At 39.8% G+C, this 19,350-nt stretch overlaps 1 protein-coding gene across 1 annotated transcript in view; it reads left to right on the forward strand.

The window, feature by feature from the left end:
• The window catches only part of CDC42EP3 (CDC42 effector protein 3), a 35,831-nt gene extending 16,760 nt beyond the window's left edge, over nucleotides 1-19,071 (forward strand). Inside the window, exon 2 of the mRNA XM_072635855.1 lies at nucleotides 16,972-19,071. Coding sequence (XP_072491956.1) covers nucleotides 17,231-17,995 — 765 coding nt within the window. The 5' untranslated portion in view covers nucleotides 16,972-17,230 and the 3' untranslated portion in view covers nucleotides 17,996-19,071. The remainder of the gene's footprint in view (nucleotides 1-16,971) is intronic.
• The last annotated feature ends 279 nt before the right edge of the window (nucleotides 19,072-19,350 follow it).

Consider the following 19,350-nt stretch of genomic DNA (forward strand, 5'->3'; position numbering starts at 1 on the left):
TTTTCTTGACAAAGATATTGGGGAAGATGAGGAAACTGAGGCAATTGGGGCTAAGTAACTTGTTGAAGATCACACATCTAGTAGGAGTCTGAGGCCAGATTTCAACTCAGGAATATGAGTCTTCCTGACTTCAGGTCCAGTATCCACTATACCACCTAGCTTCCCCTAGGAAATTTTAGGAAATAGCAATTTTCTTCACATCTTGGGAGCGAATGAAACTATGGTGAGGTTCCAGCCAGGTGCAGTTACAGGAATGTGATTAGTGGGCTGGTATTCTGCCATGCCAGGAGTATGGCAGCTAATGGTTGAAATAGTGACAGGGGAAACTGGTTATGGTACCCTTGGTAGTAAAAACTTATCCTGTTCCATAAAATTACTTTTATAATTTCTGTTCAAGTAGTTGGAATATAATTTTGCCAACTAGGTAAATCCAATTGCTCTAATTGGTGTTATCTGTGTGTTACCTTATTTTTAAACAGATGTAGTTGGGAGGAACAGTGTGTGGATATTGGTGTACAGAGCTACAAAAAGGACCATGGTTTGAGCCCTAATCTCCAAAAGTTCCAGGTTTCCTTCTGGTTTAAAGGCTGAACAAATTGAGATAAAATCTCATAGTTGTGATTCATTGATTTGGGATATGCTTCCCAAAAGGCAGAACTAAGCTGAATCTAGGATTTTCTCTTCTGCTCTTCAAGTTAAATTGAACAACAGCATTATTTTGGTACCTAGAACAGGGCAGAGTATCATGTCATGGGCCTCATTCGTCTTCTTTCTCTCTCTCAAACACAGGTAGAATCACTGGTGACTAAGGATTAGAAATTATTTGATGGGAGAAAAAATATGGCTGGACGTAGCAGTGTCTAGTGTGTGTGTGTGTGTGTGTGTGTGTGTGTGTGTGTGTGTGTGTGTGTGTGTGTGTGTGTGTGCGCGTGCGTGCGTGTGTGCCCGCGCACATGTACACACGTGTTTGTCCTTCGTTCTTGAAGACGACCATTCGATCAGGGAAATGATGACATGACTTGCAGTTGACTTTGATTTGAGTGAGGGAGGGCCGTGCAAGGTCACCAACCTCACCTTCTTCTCCTGAGCCCCATCTGGATCCAGTGGCCTGATATTCATCAGGATGACTGGAGATGGCCCAGGATGCAATGTGAAACCCTTGCCCTTTCAGACTTAGGTCTTATCATAATCTTAATGGCTATATTACAAAGGTGGGAGCCTCAGCAGGGGAGGGAAGGACCTTGTGTGCGAGCGCGCGCGCATGTGTGTGTGTGTGTGTGTGTGTGTGTGTGTGTGTGTGTGTGTGTGTGTGTGTGTGTGTGTGAGAGAGAGAGAGAGAGAGAGAGAGAGAGAGAGAGAGAGAGAGAGAGAGAGACCCCTTTGGCAGTCTGGGGAAGCCCAAGGATTCCTTCCTAGAATTTTTTAAATACATAAAACACATGGGATTATACAGAAAACCAATCCTATTGAAATAGGATTAACAAAATATTTTTTAAAAGCAAGCTCCATTTGACTATCCATACCACAGCCATTAATTATGGAAATCATCTAAGTCAGTGCTGTCAGACTCAAATAGAAACTGCTGAATATTGACTTACAAAACTACAAATTAATATGATCTGTGTTTTATTGTCTTTTAATTGATTTGATTCAACATTTCCCAATTACATTCTTAATCTGGTTCTGGTTTAGCCTCACTTTGACACCTCTTTCCTAGACCACTTTCTTCATTTGACAGATGAAGAAGCTGAGGTTAAGTGACTTTTCCCAAGGGCACACAAGTTATTCTTATTGGCGTTGTTTTTAATAACCTAGGAAACCTATATTCTGAATCTAAATGACTCCAACTGCAAATTCAGCACCCCAGCATCATGCTGATGATTCCCTTTAGATAGTTGACCTATATCAATATATATGGAGAGAGGATAACTTTTCTTTTAATGGCATTTTCCTATTCACTCTCCCCCTCCCAGGGTAGAGTAAAATAACCAAAAGTATGAAAGGCATGCCACCAGAATACTGCTTATTGGATATTTGGCAATAGCTACATTTATTTATTCATCTTGACTTGTCATTGAATTCCCATGTTGGATTTTTCTTTTAGTTTTAATATTTTTAAAATTTAAGGAGACATCTTGTCAATCCCCCTCATACCCACCCTCCACCCCACTGCAACCTCTACCTGCCCCCTCCCCCCCCACAGTAATCTCCAGATGGCTCCTTATCACCTTCAGGATCAAATATAACATCCTGTTTAGCATCCCTCCCCTTCCTCCCCCTCCTTTCCAGTCTTCTTACACCTTATGCTTCAGTTCAGTGATACTGACCTCCTATCTGTTCCATGAACAAGATGCTCCTGGCATTTTATTTGACAGTCCATCATGCCTGGAATGCTCTCCCTCCTCATCTCTGTATCCTGGTTCCTTTCAAGTCCCAACTAAGATCCCACCTTCTACAGGAAGGCTTTTCTAATCCTCCTTAATTCTAGTGCCTTACCTCTGTTAATTATTTCCTATTTATCCTGAACATCCTAGTCCATACAAATACTTGTTAACCTGTTGTCTCCCCTATTAGATTAGGAACTCCCTGAGGGCAGAGACCATCTTTTGCCTTTTTTTCCTATCCTCACAGTGCTTACCACAGTGCCTGGCACACAGTAAGCACTTAATAAATGCTTTCCTTGCTAAGTTCGGGGACAAGGGATGTGAAACACTGTTTACAATAATCAAACTGTTTTGATGTGTTGGTTAGTTGGTTAGTTTTGTTGCCCTTTTCCCCTCCTGGAAAATGTAGGTGATGTTGAAACAAAAGGTGTCGATTTTTACAAACTGAGTCAGATAAAGGTCTGTGAGGATGAGGTCTGAAGGAAGGACTCTAGAGTTCACAGTGAAGGCAGAAGAAGAAAGTGTTTAAAGCACCAAGACCTTTGGGACACTGTCTACATGGACATAAAGCAGAGTCCATAAAAGGAAGTCAGGATGGATTGGAGAGCTGTGGTGCAAGAAACAGAACAAAACTGTACTACTTTCTACAGCAAGCACTCCTCCCACCTGCCTTGCCTCCCTCCTCCCCCCACTCTCTTCCCATGTGTGTTTTAAATTAACATTTCAACCTATTTTGTAAGATGGAAGAAATACTTTTTCTTCTCTCTCCACGGAGAATAAATTTTTTTAACTTGAAAGACAGAACAAACATGCCTTTCTTAAAATAAGTGGAATCTTTGAATACCAGCATCTTTCGCCCAACCTCCCTCCCAACCTTCAGAAGTTGCCAATATAGTCAACTTTCAATTACTCAGTGACTGATTTATCCAGGCTGGCAGTAATCCATACTCTTTGCTTCTCCTCCTTCCTTCTGTTGGCCTTTTCACTGTTCCTTCTCCCCTTTTACCAGAGGCAAGACAGGAGAGAGGAAAGAAAATGAACCAACATTTGGACCATTTGCTACCTGCTGTCTTACCACTGACATCCCCACTGTCGTTCATATTATAGTCTCTGTTCAGCCACTGATCAGAAGGAGTCTGATCCAGTCCACTTTGCTCTGTCTCATCACCATCTCCCTTTGGTTGTGATCATGCCCTGGCCCTCTCCCCTCCCCATTTAGAAGTTGGCTCAGTGTTTCAGGATGCCCTCATGCCCTCCATGCCTTTGCTTTCCACCATAATACTTTCCTGTGGAGCCTGTGCATTTCAGCTGGGGGACCTGCCCTAGAGCAAAGCTAACCACTTCTTTTTGACCTTGACTGAGGTAGAAAAAGGACTTAGCTGAGACTTGAATCTCTTTGTTGACAAAGTCTTTCTAAAGTCTTTCTACCCACTGCCCAGGACCTTTGGTAGGCATCTGTTTTCAAAGGAATCTAATTTCCAGGATGAATATTATCTAGGGTGTCATCTAGAGGAGAGAAGAAAGAAAAGAGCAAACATATTCCCAAGCACTCTGAGAGGCATTAGAGATTGTGGGGAGTTCAGATTTCAGGGTCAAGAGGAGGGTTTGAGAGAGCAGAGGAGACATAAGAAGATTTTAAAGATTGGGGAGAGATAGCTGAGGTGAAGGAATGATGGTAATGTGAAGGAGCTGAGGGGAAGGATGAGAACAGAAAGGGACAAAGGAAGAGTCCTTAATGCCTCAAGTGATGCCAACAACAGGAAAAAACTTCCCCAAACCCAAATATCTGCACTCCAGAGGCAGGGTCTGACACATTTTGGTACTTTAGTAAATGAAAAATGACCACAGAACTGTCACTTGAGAGCTGGACAGAATCTCAGGCTATCTGTTCCAAGTCTGTTATTTTACAGATGAGAATATTGTGTGAGAATATTATATTATATCATTGGAATATTATAAGAGGGAACAAGAAAGAATGTAAATTAGTGTAGGAGCAGTGGGATTGAAAAGCGGGAGGGGTGGTTGGTCTAGGCAGCCCATGGTTGAGTGGACAGAGCATTAGACTTGGAGTCAGGAGGACCTACCTCTGACACTATCTCTGTGACCTTGGGCAAGTGGCTTAATCTCTGCCAGCTTCGGTTTTCTTATCTGTAAAATGGGGATAGTAAATGGCACCTATCAAATAAGATACTATTTCTGAAGCACTTAGCCCAGTTCCTGGCACATAGGAGGGGCTATATCCCCTTTTCCATTACCCCATCTCACTAGGTTGTCATGAGATAAGATACCAAGCACTACATACATACTGTTAATGTTGGGAATGAAGACATTTTTTAAAAAATTTACTTTATATTTAATTTGTGGGATAAAGCAAACATTTTCATAATAGAGTATAATAAAAAAGATGATAGTACATGATAAAATAATTACAAAATTCATTTGGAAGAACAAAAAGTCAGGAATGTCAAAGGAATGAAGAAATTCCATTTGGGGTTTTCTTGGCAAAGATACTACAGGAGTTCACGATTTCCTTCTGCAGCTTATTTTACAGATGAGAAAACTGAGACAAACAGGGTTAAGTGACTTGCCCAGGGTCACACAGTAAGCGTCTGAGGCTTAATTTGAGCTCGTGAAAAGAAGTCTTCCTGACTTCAAGCCCAGCACTCTGTCCACTGCACCTAACTACCTATAATCTTCCATAGAATACCCACAAAATGTTTTTCCTCTGATTCTTTTTGTGCTTTGGGAATAACAAATTGTCTCTGACTGGGGGTGGAACATTTTCTTATGTATGACAAGATCTCCTTAACACTCTTCCAATGCTGTAAATTCTGTGACTCTGCATCTCATCCCTAAGTTCTAAAAATCCTCCCCGTTGTTCAGTGAATCAAATCTAGATTCCTTAGCTTGTCCTTCCAGGTTCTCGACAACCTACAGTTCCCATGATGCTATTGACAAACCCCAGGTTCTAGCCAGATTAATTTGACAAAGTAGAACAGAAGCACTAATTCAGTACTGTACTGTTCCCTCCCCTCCCCGCACCGCACTCATTCTGGGATTCCATCTGTCCCATTTTTGCTGATTTGAATCCTACCTATTACTTTTGGCCCAGCTCCCTTGAGCCTAACAGTATTATTGGCTTTTACCTGGCTCTTCTGTCTTATTAATTGATCCTTCACCTGCTGTTCCAGGGAAGTGTCCTCCAAAATTCTAACTATCCTTTGGCAATCTTATGACTACATGATATCTGTGTATCCCAAGTCTATATCGCTAAACTTTTTCTCTCTCCCAACCTCCAGATCTCCATTGCCTTCTACCTATATAACACCTGCATTTCAAATATAAAATGTCCAAATCCAAACTTAGTGTCTTTTACTCTAAACATTTTAATGATATGTTTTGAAGGTGTAATGAGTATTCTATTTCTTTACTTCTCAATGGATAGAGGAGGAAGGAGAGGAGAGAAAATTTGGAACTGAAAATAACAGATTTAAAAAAGAATACATTCTAATCATAAGAGCTCATTAATTTATCATCCTATTCCTCCTTCCACTCAATCCATAGAACTCCAAAAAGCTGCCCCAGATTGGAGGCACTTTTTGGTTCAACATTCAGAACCATCCTCATGAGTCCCCATCAATGTTTATACTTTACTAAGACATAGGGAAGATGTGTTAGTTCAGAGCAAAAGACATGGACTCACACAGCACAGTATAGCAAATGACAAAAAATTCCTTTATGCCCACAGGGGTACATTCTGCCAAAACTTACTGCATTATCAGTTGGGGAAATGTTTGTATGAAGGGTGTATTTGTGTGTGTGTGTGTGTGTATGTGTGTGTGTGTGATGTATGTAGAGACCTATGTGTAAGGAATACATGTATGTGGTCAGGGCACAGTTAGGATGGGGCTGGGACAGTTCACAAATCTAACACTGTCCTCTGATGGATATTTATTGCCTCCCCTTTCTCTACTATGTGTTGTTATCTCTCTGCCGGTTTCTATGAGCTGCTCTCTGTCTGCTGCTAATCTTTAGCTTAAAGGGTCTCTGTGGGTCATTAGCTGCTCTCTCTCTCCTATCATGTGCAGGGATCTAGTGATTAGTAAACCTCACCCTTTCAAGGGAGGGCTAAAATTCTTTTGCTGTGTGTAACATAAGGCCGATATGGCTGCACGCCTCCAGATGGCTAGCATGAGCCAGCAGATAGGGTCTGGGTAAGGTTTTCTCGCCTTTTATCTGGCACATTCACACAAAATTTTTGGGCCCAGCCAATCACATTAGAGTTAGAAAATTCCTTCATTCATGTCAAATCTGATTGTCAGTTTTCTTTTAAGGGACAATGTCCAACAAAACTGCAAAGACTATTTGGGGCCAGTGAGGTGTCCCTCCTGCCACCTTAATGCTCCTTCCTACCATGCAAATGAATCTGGGACCAGAAAGAATAGCAGGTGTTTTTCTAGGTGAAGTTATGTGGGCTGTTGACCTTGACTTTAGAACCTTTGAAGAAAAATTACTGCCCTTATCCCTAACACCCAGAGACAGAATTGTTCTCTGTTTAGCAGACCTGTCAACCACCATCTTGGATGATCTTTTCATTCTTAGTATGACAAAAATGGCATGTACATAACCAAACATGTCTGCTTAACACATATATACATATATATGTATAAATACGTGCACACATATACATACACATATGTTGTGTAGATAGATAGAGGAATAGAGATAGTTGGTCTTCCTTTCAAGAGAAAAGACCAACAATGGGAGCAGAGCTTCTATTCAGAGTAGATGTGGAAGATGGAAGGCAAAACTACTCAGCTCCTATTTTGCATCTGTTTTTCTCTATTGGAGACAGGACAAAAGTTCAAGGAAAATGACCTCTGGATTAGGAAAGAGGAGGAGGGAAATGGTTAACCGAGGCAGTATTATGTAGTAGGAAGAGAAATGTTCTTGGAATCAGATCTGCATTGCAGTCACATCTCTCATTCATTAGCTGAATAATCTTGGCCCAGGCATCTAATTTCTCCAGGGTTTTTGTCTCTTTATCTGTAAAATGACAGGATTGGGTTTGATTTCTGAACCTTCATCCAGTCCTGAGAACCAAAACAGAAGATAAGAGGGGACCTGATAGGGAACGTATCAGGCTTCTCTTTCTGACCAGCTAAGTTCAAGTCCCTGGGATCAAACTCTCCATCCCCCAAGTCCTGAAAGAATTGGCAGGTGTGATTGCTGTAGTTATCAGCAAATTCAGAAAAATCATAGGGAATATAAGACATTGGTCCCTATTTTCAAAAGAAAAAAGAATGCGGTCTTCAAAGAGTGAAACTGATCTGAATTATGAAAGAATATTTTATTTAAAAGGGGAAAGGAATAAGCATCTCTATACTATATGCCAGGCACTTTACAAATACTATTTTATTAGATTCTCATAGCAGCTCTGAGAGGTAGGTACTATTATTATCCCCATTTCACAGTTGAGAAAATTGAGGCAAACAGAAATTAAGAAACTTGTTCAGGGTCACACAGCTGGTCAGTATGTAAGTATAGATTTGAACTCAGGTCTTTCTGATTGGATAAAGCTGTGAGCCTGGACTCAGAAGGACTTATCTTTGTGAGTTCAGATCCAGCCTTAGACAGTTACGAGTTTTGTGATCCAGAGCAAGTCACTTAATCCTGTTTACCTTAGTTTCCTCATCTGTAAAATGAGCTGGAGAAGGAAATGGCAAATCACTCCATTATCTTTGTCAAGAATACCCTGCATGGGGTCATGAAAAGTTGGACAGGATTGGAAACGACTGATGTCCTGATTCCAGGCCCAATTCTCTCTCCATTGAGCCCCACATAGCTGACCCCATTTAAAAGACAGTTTGTGAGCATTTAGAAAGAGAATCACCTTTTACTAAGAGCCAGCATAACTTTATCAGGAACAGATCATGCTATACTAAACTTTTGGGTTTTTTTGACAATTACTTCTAAACTGTCTAATCAGTGAAATGTGACAGACTTGGATTTCAGCAAAGTATTTGACAGCCACTCATGCTATGTATATGGATGCAAAGAGAGAAGCAGTTGGTAGAATGATTTCATCCAAAGAACAGTCCTTAGTGTATTGATGGCAATGGGATAGGAGGTCTCTGGTGGAATGTCCAAAGACTCTGTCTTTCACCTTGTGCTCCTGGGTATTTTTGTTGTTTTATGTCAAAAAGAAAAAGCACCTAATATAATCTTTCTTCTAATAGTAGAGACGTGATGTTCAAGAATGAGAGAGATAATGGAGACCCTGTCCTTCTATTTATCATTCTTCCCTAGTTAGGACCCTGATTAAGTCTGCAATATTGCTGACAATTCTGGGAGCCACATTTTAGGAAAGGTACTGACAGAATGGAGTAAGCCCAAAAGAAGGTAACTAGAATGGTGAAAGAATGAGAGAATATGCCATTTGAGAATCAGCTCAAGTGTTTGAAGGCCTGTTATGTGGACAGCTAGGTGGCACAGTGGATAGAGTGCCAACACCTGGAGTCAGGAAGATCTGAGTTCAAGTTCAGGCTTTGACACTTACTAACTCTGTGACCCTGGGCAAGTCACTTAACTTTGTTTGCTTCAGTTTCCTCATCTGGAAAGTAAACTGGAGAAGGAAATGGCAAAACACTCCAGTACCTTTGCCAAAAAAAAACCCAAATGGGGTCATGGAGAGTCAGACATGGCTGAAATGATTGAACAACAACATGTGGGAAAGTGATTAGACATGTTCTTTTTCTTGGCCTTAGGGTTTTAAAAAAATTCATCATTATGATATTTTTTTTAAATCAAAGAAATTCTGCTTTCTTTCCCTCTTACCTCTTTCCCCCAGCACTGAGAGAGCAAGAAAAAACAAAACTATTTCAAACCCAGGTAGTCAAGTAAAACAAATAGCTATTTGGGTCATGTCCAAAAAGCCAATGTCTCAGTCTTCATGCACTCTTGAGTCCATCCCTTCTCTATGTAGAAGTGGATAGTTTATGTCATTATTATTGCCCTGGAACTGGGGTTTCTCATTACACTGATCAGATTTCCTTCGTCTTTCAAAGGTGTTTGTCTTTACAACATTGTCATTGTATAAATTGTACTCCTGGTTCTCCTCATTTCACTGTGCATCAGTTCATACAAATCTTCTCAGGCTTCTTTGAAATCATGCCTTTCATCATTTCTTACAGCACAATAGTATTTCATCACATTCATATACCCTAAGTTGTTTAGTTACCCCCCAGAAGATGGGCATCCTTTTATTTTCTAATTCTTGGCCACCACAGAAAGAGCTGCTATAAATATGTCTGTATGTATTGATACTTTCCCCTTTTCTTTGATTTTTATGGAGTATAGACCTAGTAGTAGTGTCATTGGACCAAAGTGTATGTATAGTTTGATAGCTTTGGGGGCCATAGTTCCAAATTGTTTTCCAGAATGAATAGATCAGTTCACAGATTCAACAACAGTACATTAAAGTACTGGCTTTTCCAAAACCCCTTCAGCATTTGTCCTCCTCCTACTTCTTTTTCTTCTTCTTCTCTTCCTCCTTCTACTTTGTAATAAGGGTTCTTAATCCAGGTCTGAAATTCAGAGAATTTTTGAATTCAGATGGGTGGGGATATGGAGAAATCATCTTTATTTTCATTAACCTCTAATTTAAATTTAGAATTTTCTTCAATTATTTAAAAAAAACATGATTTTGAGAAGGAATCCAAAGGTTTGGATTTGAGATCCTTGTAAGGAGCCTCTTACCAAGTAGGGCTATCCAGAAGCAGAATAAGCTGCATCTGAAGGTTGAAGAAGGTTCCCGATGACTGGGGTTTCTAAAGTGGGGGTGCAGTGAGCACTTATCAGGGTTGTTATAGGAGGCATTCCTGTTTTGGGGAAGGTCGGCCTCTGAGGTCCCTTCCAATGCTGCTATTCTGCAGTGTGGTTCTATCCCTGTTCCAACTTGACCATTCACCCAGTCCTCTGTATGCAAAACCTTGATCTTTACTCAGGCCTCACCTCTAGTATCCCCACTGCATGCTTGTATTTGATCAGTTCTCCCTTTGCAGTAGTGCTTATGTATGACTCTCCTTGATCTTTCTACTGCCGCCACCCCGATATCAGGCCTTCCTGCTGAAGTAGTCTAATAATAGACCTTCCTGCTCTTGGCTTCTTCCCACTCTAATCCAGTCTTCCTGCTTCTGCTAGGTGAGGCAAAAATCTTCTTTGGCTCTGTTACCTACCATCTAAAGTTCATGCATATAGATGATTGTGTTTTCCTTGGAAACCATCGAAATGTCTCAAATACCAGTATTTTGCCAAATAACAACTGAATATATAATTGACATTTGCATAGTGCTTTCAAGCTGGCAAATCATTTTGCAAATATCTCATTTGAATGAATCAAATCAGTGGACATTATAACAAAAATGTCACACAAGTTTGGGTGCCACAACAGATGAAGAATCTCATTCTTGCCCTTATCCTGTTCATCTAGAGCATGTACACCATGTTTATGTATGTGTTGGGTGCAGTGCGCATGATTGGTACAGCACTGACATGCCTTATGCTCTGATTTGCAATTCATAAAATATGGTCATAAAATATATATGACTATATAGAGGTATTTGCATGCCTATCTTATCTCCTCTGTGTCAAATAGAATCTCCTTGAGGAAAATGACCTTGTCTTCTTGTATCTTTGTATTCCCAACAGAGTTCATTTAGCTTACTTCCTACCTATGTGACCTTAAGCAAGTACCTTTCTGGGCCTCAGTTTCCTCATCTGTAAAATGTCAGAACTGTAACAAAAGACTTTCAACTTTAGAGCTAAGATCTGTGAATGGGCCATAGTAGATGCTCATGACATTTGCTAAATGAAAGTTTCTTCTTGCTCTATATGGGCTAGACATCCAAAGGGAGATTTTTGGGTTTTTTTGGTTTTACTTGGTGAGCTGACCATCAGTGGTTATGGGAAGTATCTAAACAGATAAGGCTATAGAGCTCTCCAAAGTAACCAAGTACTATTTAGCTTATATCACAAATGGAATCAGACATCTGGCATAGGGGGTCAGAAACACCTGGACTCACGCCTCTCCCTGCAACACCCTGGATAAGCCTCTTAATCTCTCAGAGATCTGGGAAACTCTAGTGGCTGAGAAACTGTTGACCTTCATAGGTACAGGGAGTTTATGAATGAAATCACAGGTCCCATCCCTATCCGCAAATGGGAGAAAGGCTGAGACTATAGAAAGTGCACTTCTGTCCTGGATAGTTTGTATTTTGACCTTTCTGGTGCTCAAGAGAACATATTGCCAAAGAATCAAGCCCTTGGCAGCATGAAAACAAAAATAATTTTTTTCTATTCTTTTCCAAACATTCAAATGCTCTCTTCCTAGGACTCATCTATCGTCCAGTCTCATCCTTATCCTCCTCTCTATGCTAAATGCTTTATATGTGTATGTGTATGTGTGTGTATATATATATACACACACGCACATACATATATACATATGTGTGTACATACACACATATGTTACACATACAATGTAATATATATTATGTATCTATATATTATATATCATATTATATATATATTAAATGTGTGTGCTGTTATTAACATCATCATTATTTTGTGTATCATAGACCCTTTGGCAGTCTGGTGAAGACTATAGACCCCTTCTCAGAATAATGTTTTTAAACACATAAAATACATAGGATTACAAAGAAAACCAAGTATATTGAAATGCTGTCTGTAAACAGAATGAGTGCAGTCTCACACATGAGCCAGCAATGGGTCGAGTAGTTATAGTCATTTTGAAGGAGTGATGAGTTTAAACAATATTTCAAGAGAGTTGCAACAACTGTAATGTGATATGAAAATATCTGATTTCTATTGGTGACAAAGGCACATTTGGTGACATTATCACATCACTACTTATGTGATTTGTTGCTTATATTCATAATTAGGGGAAATGCTAAATTTCAGTTGGGAATTTAGTGAAAATAAAGATGTCATTTTTTTCCCATTCGAGTTCATAGACCTCTTGAAAGTTATTGACAGACCTTATGGGGACCATGGGTCTCTGGTTAAGAGTCTCAGGTCTCTTCCAATTCCCTTAGATTACAGATGAAAAAACTAGGTCCTAAGGAGAGAGGTTAAGCATTAGAAATGGGATTTGAACCCAAGTCTAGTGACTGCAGAGTTTGTGCTTTTTCCATACTGCCTCCTCAATATGGGCAGCTAGATAGTAGATAGAGTGCTGGGCTTGGAGTCAGGAGGACCTGAGTTCAGATCAGCCTCAGATACTTACTAGCTGTATGACCTTGGGCAAATCACTTAACCTGTTTACCTATTTCCTCAGTTGCTATTTCTCAGTTGGTTTTTTTTTGTAATCCTATGTATTTTATGTGTTTAAAAATATTATTCTGAGAAGGGGTCTATAGTCTTCACCAGACTGCCAAAGGGTCTATGATACATAAAATAATGATGATATTAATATTAATAACGGCACACACATTTAATATATAAAAACTGTTTCCTCAGTTGTTAAATGGGAATGATAATAGCACCTCTTAGGGTTATTGTGAGGATCGATCGATTGAGATAATAGTTGCAATACACTTAACACAGTGTCTGGCACAGAGTACACATTGTATAAATGTGTATTCCTTCTTTAGCCCACTGATTCCACTCATCTATCCACGTAGCCATCTGTCCATTGGGATAGTAATATAGTAATAGCCCTCCCTTGCAACATTGTTAGAATCAAATATAATCATCTGTAAAGGATTTAGCACAGGACCTGGCACATAGTAAGGATTTAATAAATGCTAACTAAATTCTCATTTTTTCTTCTCAGGTTTCAGGGTCAAGTTAGCTTAGTCATTAGACATATAAAAAGACATCTCAACCAAAAGTAAGGCCCTATTGTGTGTAAGGCACTGTGCCCTAAGGGTTTCTATCCTTTCTTTGGCCTTTTCCCTTTCTTCTGGGCTTCTTCGCTTTCTCCATCCATCATCTACCAGTTCACTGCCAAAGATCAGGCCTTCTCATGATGGCTCCCTTGAGAATCCTTCTGCATGTGATTCAATTCATAGAATTATTAAACAGTGCTGTACCACAAGATTGGTGCTGCTACATCTTCCTCTGCTTTTGGATTTGCTTGTAAACTTGGTTTGGCATCACTCTCTGTCCCCATATAACCCACACTCCACCAGTCAACCACAGATGGGCCTTTTAAAGCTTCTGAGATGAGGAAAACACACTGCGTGCTCTCTTTTCTATGGCTGCCGTACAAGGGACTTCACCTCCCTGTGGGGATGTTAATCAGGGATCTCCCACAACCTTTTATAGAGATTGGCTCACAGTTGCTGTTGTCTGAGCTTCAGTCACTAATCATGTTAACAGCTTTATGTTTAATGGCAGAAACAGAAATACTACCCAAAGAAGCTCTGTCTTATAGAGTGAGGAGTACAGAAAGGGTCTTTTCTGAAGATTTACTTATGTGGCAGTAAGTAAATACCAGGGAGTTTTTTATGACATTGTTTCCATAGCTGGAGGTGGAATTTAAATACGTTTCTGCTCCACAGGTCCAAAGAAAAAAACAGTAAAGAATTTCATGATTAATATAGCCAGAAGTATGACAACACACTTTATTTTGTTTGATTGCAAACATTTTTCTTTTTTACCTAGATTTGTGAATTCATTGGTATAGAGTAATCCCAAGGTAGGAGCTCAACCAATGTAGATGGGCCCCACTCTCCTCTGTAATGTAAAGTCATAGAGTTGCCTGGGGCTCTGAGGGATTAAGAAACTTGCCCTGGGTCACATATCTAGTATGTATCAGAGGCAAGACTTGAATTTGAGTCTTCATCCTGCCTCTTAAAAGAATATTGCTAAAATTTGATAATGGTCCTTCAAACCTTTTATGGTACTCCAAAAGAAGAAGATGAACTTTAGGCTTTCTACTGACTTCAATCTGGCAAGATAATCTTGAAGCAGTAAAGTGTCACCTTCATAAAACACACATTCATCAAACATCTACTATGTGCACAGAGCATGCAAAAGCAAACAGAAACATTCCCTCAGTGAGACTGTGTTTCTCCAACAGGATACAAAATTTACATAAGCAAGTGAATGCAAAGTAATTTCTAGAGACAGAATGCTAATAACTGGATGAGAATGAAGAGATATGGAGAGCAAGAAAGGCCTTCTATTAGGATATGGCATCTGAACTTCCTGGAAGGAAGCTAGATCTTCTGGTGGAATACATTCCAGAGATTAGGTATCACTCATGCAAAGTTAGGAAAGTGGAATGTCATGTACAGAGGCAAGATAATTTGCCTGGAAAAGAAGGATTTTCGGTTTTGAGCTCGAAAGGGAACTTAGAGGTTATTTATTTACTAATAAAGAAACTGAGGCCCTGAAAAATTCCACAACTTGCCCAAAGACACACAGGTAAGAAATGGAAGAACTGGGATTTGAACCTAGGATTTGCTGACTTCAAATACAGTATGTTTTCCACTCAAATTACTATGGAATACGAATGGTGACATATATGGGCAGCATGAGATCTTGGAGGACCTTAAAAATGTCCAGTTGACCTAATGCTAGGTCAAGGATTCTGTGTTTTATCCTAGACAATAGGGAGTCATTTGAAGTTTGTTTTGTTTGTCTGTTTGTTTTTGAGAAGGGGGTACTGCATACTTCTACTTTACATTTGGCAGCCATGGGGAAGATAGTTTGGCAAGGGTAAAGACTGTAGACAAGGACCCCAAATAGACTATTACCATAGTCTAGGTGAGAAATTATGAGGGACTGAACTAAGGGGAGAGATTGAGGGAGCAGAGAAGGGACCAGTGTATTGTAAAGTTGATAAGACTTTGCAAATGATGGGATGTTGGGGGTGGAGAAATTTCTCAAAGAGTACATTTGTTTGATCTAATTTTTGTTGTATAGAGGGGAAGACCTTATGGAAAAAGACTTTACAAGTAGTGGAATATTGGGGTAGGGGTGGAGAATTTCTTAAGAAATAAATTTGTTTGATCTAGTTCTTGAGATCTGGAGGGGGGAGGGACTAGGGAAGATCTTATGAGAAAAGACCTAAACTGGGACTTCAGAAGGATTTCAGTAGTGATGATGATGATGATGATGATGATGATGACGATGAAGAAGACAGCTAACATCTGCATGATGCTTTAAGATTTGCAAAGTGTCTCTCCTATTTTAACAGGCAAAGAGGTGGAAATGGTGTTCTGGCTGTGCATAAATACATATAAGTATACAATGGGACAAAATTGGGGAACAAATTCTAGTCCCTTTGGTTAAAGTGTAGAATGCATAAAAAGGGATAATGTGAAATAAAACTAGACCTTAGGCAGACCCCTAACCTCAGTGTTTTAATATAGTTCTTTAAGACTATAAGCAGAACATGGCTAAGATGGAAATATGTTTAGCATGACTTCATATGTATAGTTATTCTGTTGCTTATCTTTTCAATAGGGATGAGAGGGAGGGAGAAAATTTAGAACTCATTTAAACTCATTCATTTAAAAATGAATGTTAAAAATAAATGAACTAATCATTTTTTGAAAGACTCTGAGTATTATGAGAGGGACCTTCCTCATCTGGGAGCTCCTTTTACCACCTGAATTCACAGGCACAGTCCCTATCTCCTGTTTTGCTTGGAGAAGGAAGAAATATTTATTCCATCAATAACTGATTCTTTCTGACTCCCTGCATCTCCTTCAGACTCCAAGTCCTGAAAAACTTTTCTTTTCTTTTTTTTTTTTTTGGCTACTCACTAAATGTCTTTAGTAGTTCCTACACATTCATTTCCCATATAGGACAGACATCAGATGCGGTATGTCTAGGACACAGAATAGTATTTTTGAAGACCTGGTTACTCATTTCTCCCCCAACTCAAAGCTCATTAACTTTTACATCTAGAAGTTTTATCTTTTTTTTTGAGGCAATAGGGATTAAGTGACTTGCCCAGGGTCACACAGCTAATAAGTGTCTGAGGTCACATTTGAACTCAGGGCCTCTTGACTCAGGGCCTGTGTTCTATCTACCCGACAACCTAGTTGTCCCAGACATCTAAGAAATTTTAAAACCAGCAGCTGAGATTTCTGGAGGAAGTTAGTGACCAACCAAAGAAAAAGACCAGAATCTTGGGTTTTGTCCAGGAAATTGTGTTTACTGAATGAATGAAAAAGCATTTATGAAATGCTCTGCTTAGATTAAGAGGATAGCAAAGAGTATAATCTACTATTTGCTGAGATCCTAAGTCTTTTTGAGGTTATTGACTTAAGGGAACTGGAAAGTTACCCACTCTTTCTTGCTTGAGTTACAAATAGAAAAAAAGAACAAACATTCCCTACTCCCAAGAAAGTCATACTCTATTTGGAGGAGATGGCACTAAGGGGAAAGTTCAACTGAGAGTAGATGGAACACCCTAGAGATTTTAAGGGTGGGCCAAGGGAAGGCCCAAGTTCTGATTACTGGAGATTTAACAAAACAACAACATAGCACAAGGCTGAGTGAAGCATCGTGAGTCAGTTAATGATACCTGCTTTGGTTTTCTACACAGGTTTCCTCATCTCCCAGAATCATCTTGACCACATGTTGTGACTGATTGACCTGGCAGCTGGACCCACACATCTAAAACCTCAGGAAAGTTTCCTTTGTGGACTACTCTCATGTCAGAGGCCTTATTTGTTGTCTGAGCCTTTGGGAAAATGATGTGATAGAGCCCACGTTGAAGGTCTTTTTGGAAAAGTGCCCATTCATTCTGCAAAGAAAGTGGCTTTTTTTCTTATCTTGCAAAACAGACAGTTTCCAATTCAAAGATGCCAGCCAAGACACCGATTTACCTAAAAGCTGCCAACAACAAGAAGGGAAAGAAATTTAAACTGAGGGACATTTTGTCTCCAGATATGATCAGTCCTCCACTAGGGGATTTTCGACACACAATTCACATTGGAAAAGAGGGACAGCATGATGTGTTTGGGGATATTTCATTTCTTCAAGGGAATTATGAGCTGTTACCTGGGAACCAGGAGAAAATGAGGGTTGGTCAGCTCCCTGGGCATAGTGAGTTCCTAAGGGCAAACAGCACCTCTGACTCCATGTTTTCAGAGACCCCTTCTCCAGTGCTCAAAAATGCCATCTCGCTTCCTGCTATTGGCGGTTCCCAAGCTCTCATGTTGCCTTTATTATCCCCTGTGACATTTAATACCAAACAGGATTCCTTTGGGCCCTCAAAGCTCCCAAGGCTTAGTTGTGAGCCAGTCATAGAAGAAAAAATTCAGGAGAAAACCAACCACTTGGAGAATGGAACTGGGCATTCTGAGGATGCCCCATGGAAAGGCAATGGTACCGCATCCCACTATAGTAATGGAAGAGACAGCCACTCATCCAGTCTCTCTGAACAATACAGTGACTGGCAAACAGAGGATATGTTTGACAGTTCTGTTCCATGTGAACTCATCAAGAAGACAAACTCAGAAGAATCCCTCTCTGAGCTCACAGGCTCTCTTCTCTCCTTGCAGCTGGACCTTGGACCCTCACTTTTAGATGAGGTTCTTAATGTCATGGATAAAAATAAGTTATAGAACCACAGGCACATTGTCGATGGTACTGACAAGCCAAAACCAACCCCAGTTGAAGGAAATGTACAGAGAGCTTCACTAGCTGTATTTGGAGTTATGCAACAGGTTTTCTAAAAATAAGTGTTCCTAGAAAATATTTTTTTACCTGTTATGTTGTTTACTGTTTGATATGCTCAGAGCTCTACTTGCGAAACAGAGGAAATGGGTCAGAACCAGTTTTCTGTAGGTATCCTTGATGAGCAGATCAAGAGTTTGCTAGTTCAAGAGTTTGCTAGTCAATACGCAGGGAATCTGGTTGGGGATGGCACTTGGGAAGACTGCCTGCCTCCATCATCATAAAGAACTTTGCAGTACTCTGATGTTTTCCGAGTGTTATCAGAGAATCAGCATAGGGAGGGAAGAAGGAAGCATTAACTCTGTCCCTCTTATTTAACATCTAAATCTTTTTCTCAATATAGACAGTTTTCTAAGAATTATATCTGTTTGGGCTGCACTACACTGTAGCTAAGTCTTCAGTGTTAAACTACTTGTATGGTTTCATATTTGAACAACTTTATGGGGTTGGGATTTTTTTTTCTTTGCAGTTCATATATCCCTATATATTCTATATCTCAGATTTTTGGACCATCAGATACATGTTGGGAAGATGACTCAAGCAAAGTATTAATGTAACTAAATTATTTTTAAAGTTAAAATATATTTTTATGTGCCTTTGGCTTTTTATTGCAAAGTCTACATTTTATAGAAATTGCATCCAAAAGTCATCGCTTGCCTTGTTTCTGTTGGGGAGGGGGTCCATTGTAAACTGTGTATGTGTGTGCGTGTGTGTTTTGAGAAGATATATTAATACTTAGCATTATTTTTGTTTCTTCATCTATTATCACATAAGCGCATAGCACTGCAAACAACAGGATTGTAAAGTTTAAAAAAATAAAAAGGCACTGGTTATATTCACTGATGCTTCTGCGGAGACTGAGCTGCCCCATGGAATGTTTGGGGAAATGTGGCTCTCAATACAATACTTGCATTAATTACATAGGTATTTCATGCAACACAATAAAAAATAAATGTTCAAATGAGCCTGCCTTTGGACTGTCCTGTAGAGGTGGGGCCAGGGCATCTGAGGAGGGGAGGGAGGGAAGAAAGCAGATGATAAAATGGTTACTTTAAATCCAGGGTAGAAGAATTTTACAAAAGCTCTTGAAGCAAGTCAGCAGATAAATAATTTTCATTTGTTTGTGTTAAAAGATATATATTTTATTATCATTTGGATTCCTGAGGCTCCAGAAATTAGTCTTATTAACGTCAGAAGAATCTGTCTGGCAAATGGAAATCCCATTTATAGCCAACATGGGCTA

This window comes from Notamacropus eugenii, chromosome 1, assembly GCF_028372415.1.
Source record: "Notamacropus eugenii isolate mMacEug1 chromosome 1, mMacEug1.pri_v2, whole genome shotgun sequence".
In the NCBI taxonomy this organism is placed as follows: Eukaryota; Metazoa; Chordata; class Mammalia; order Diprotodontia; family Macropodidae; genus Notamacropus; species Notamacropus eugenii.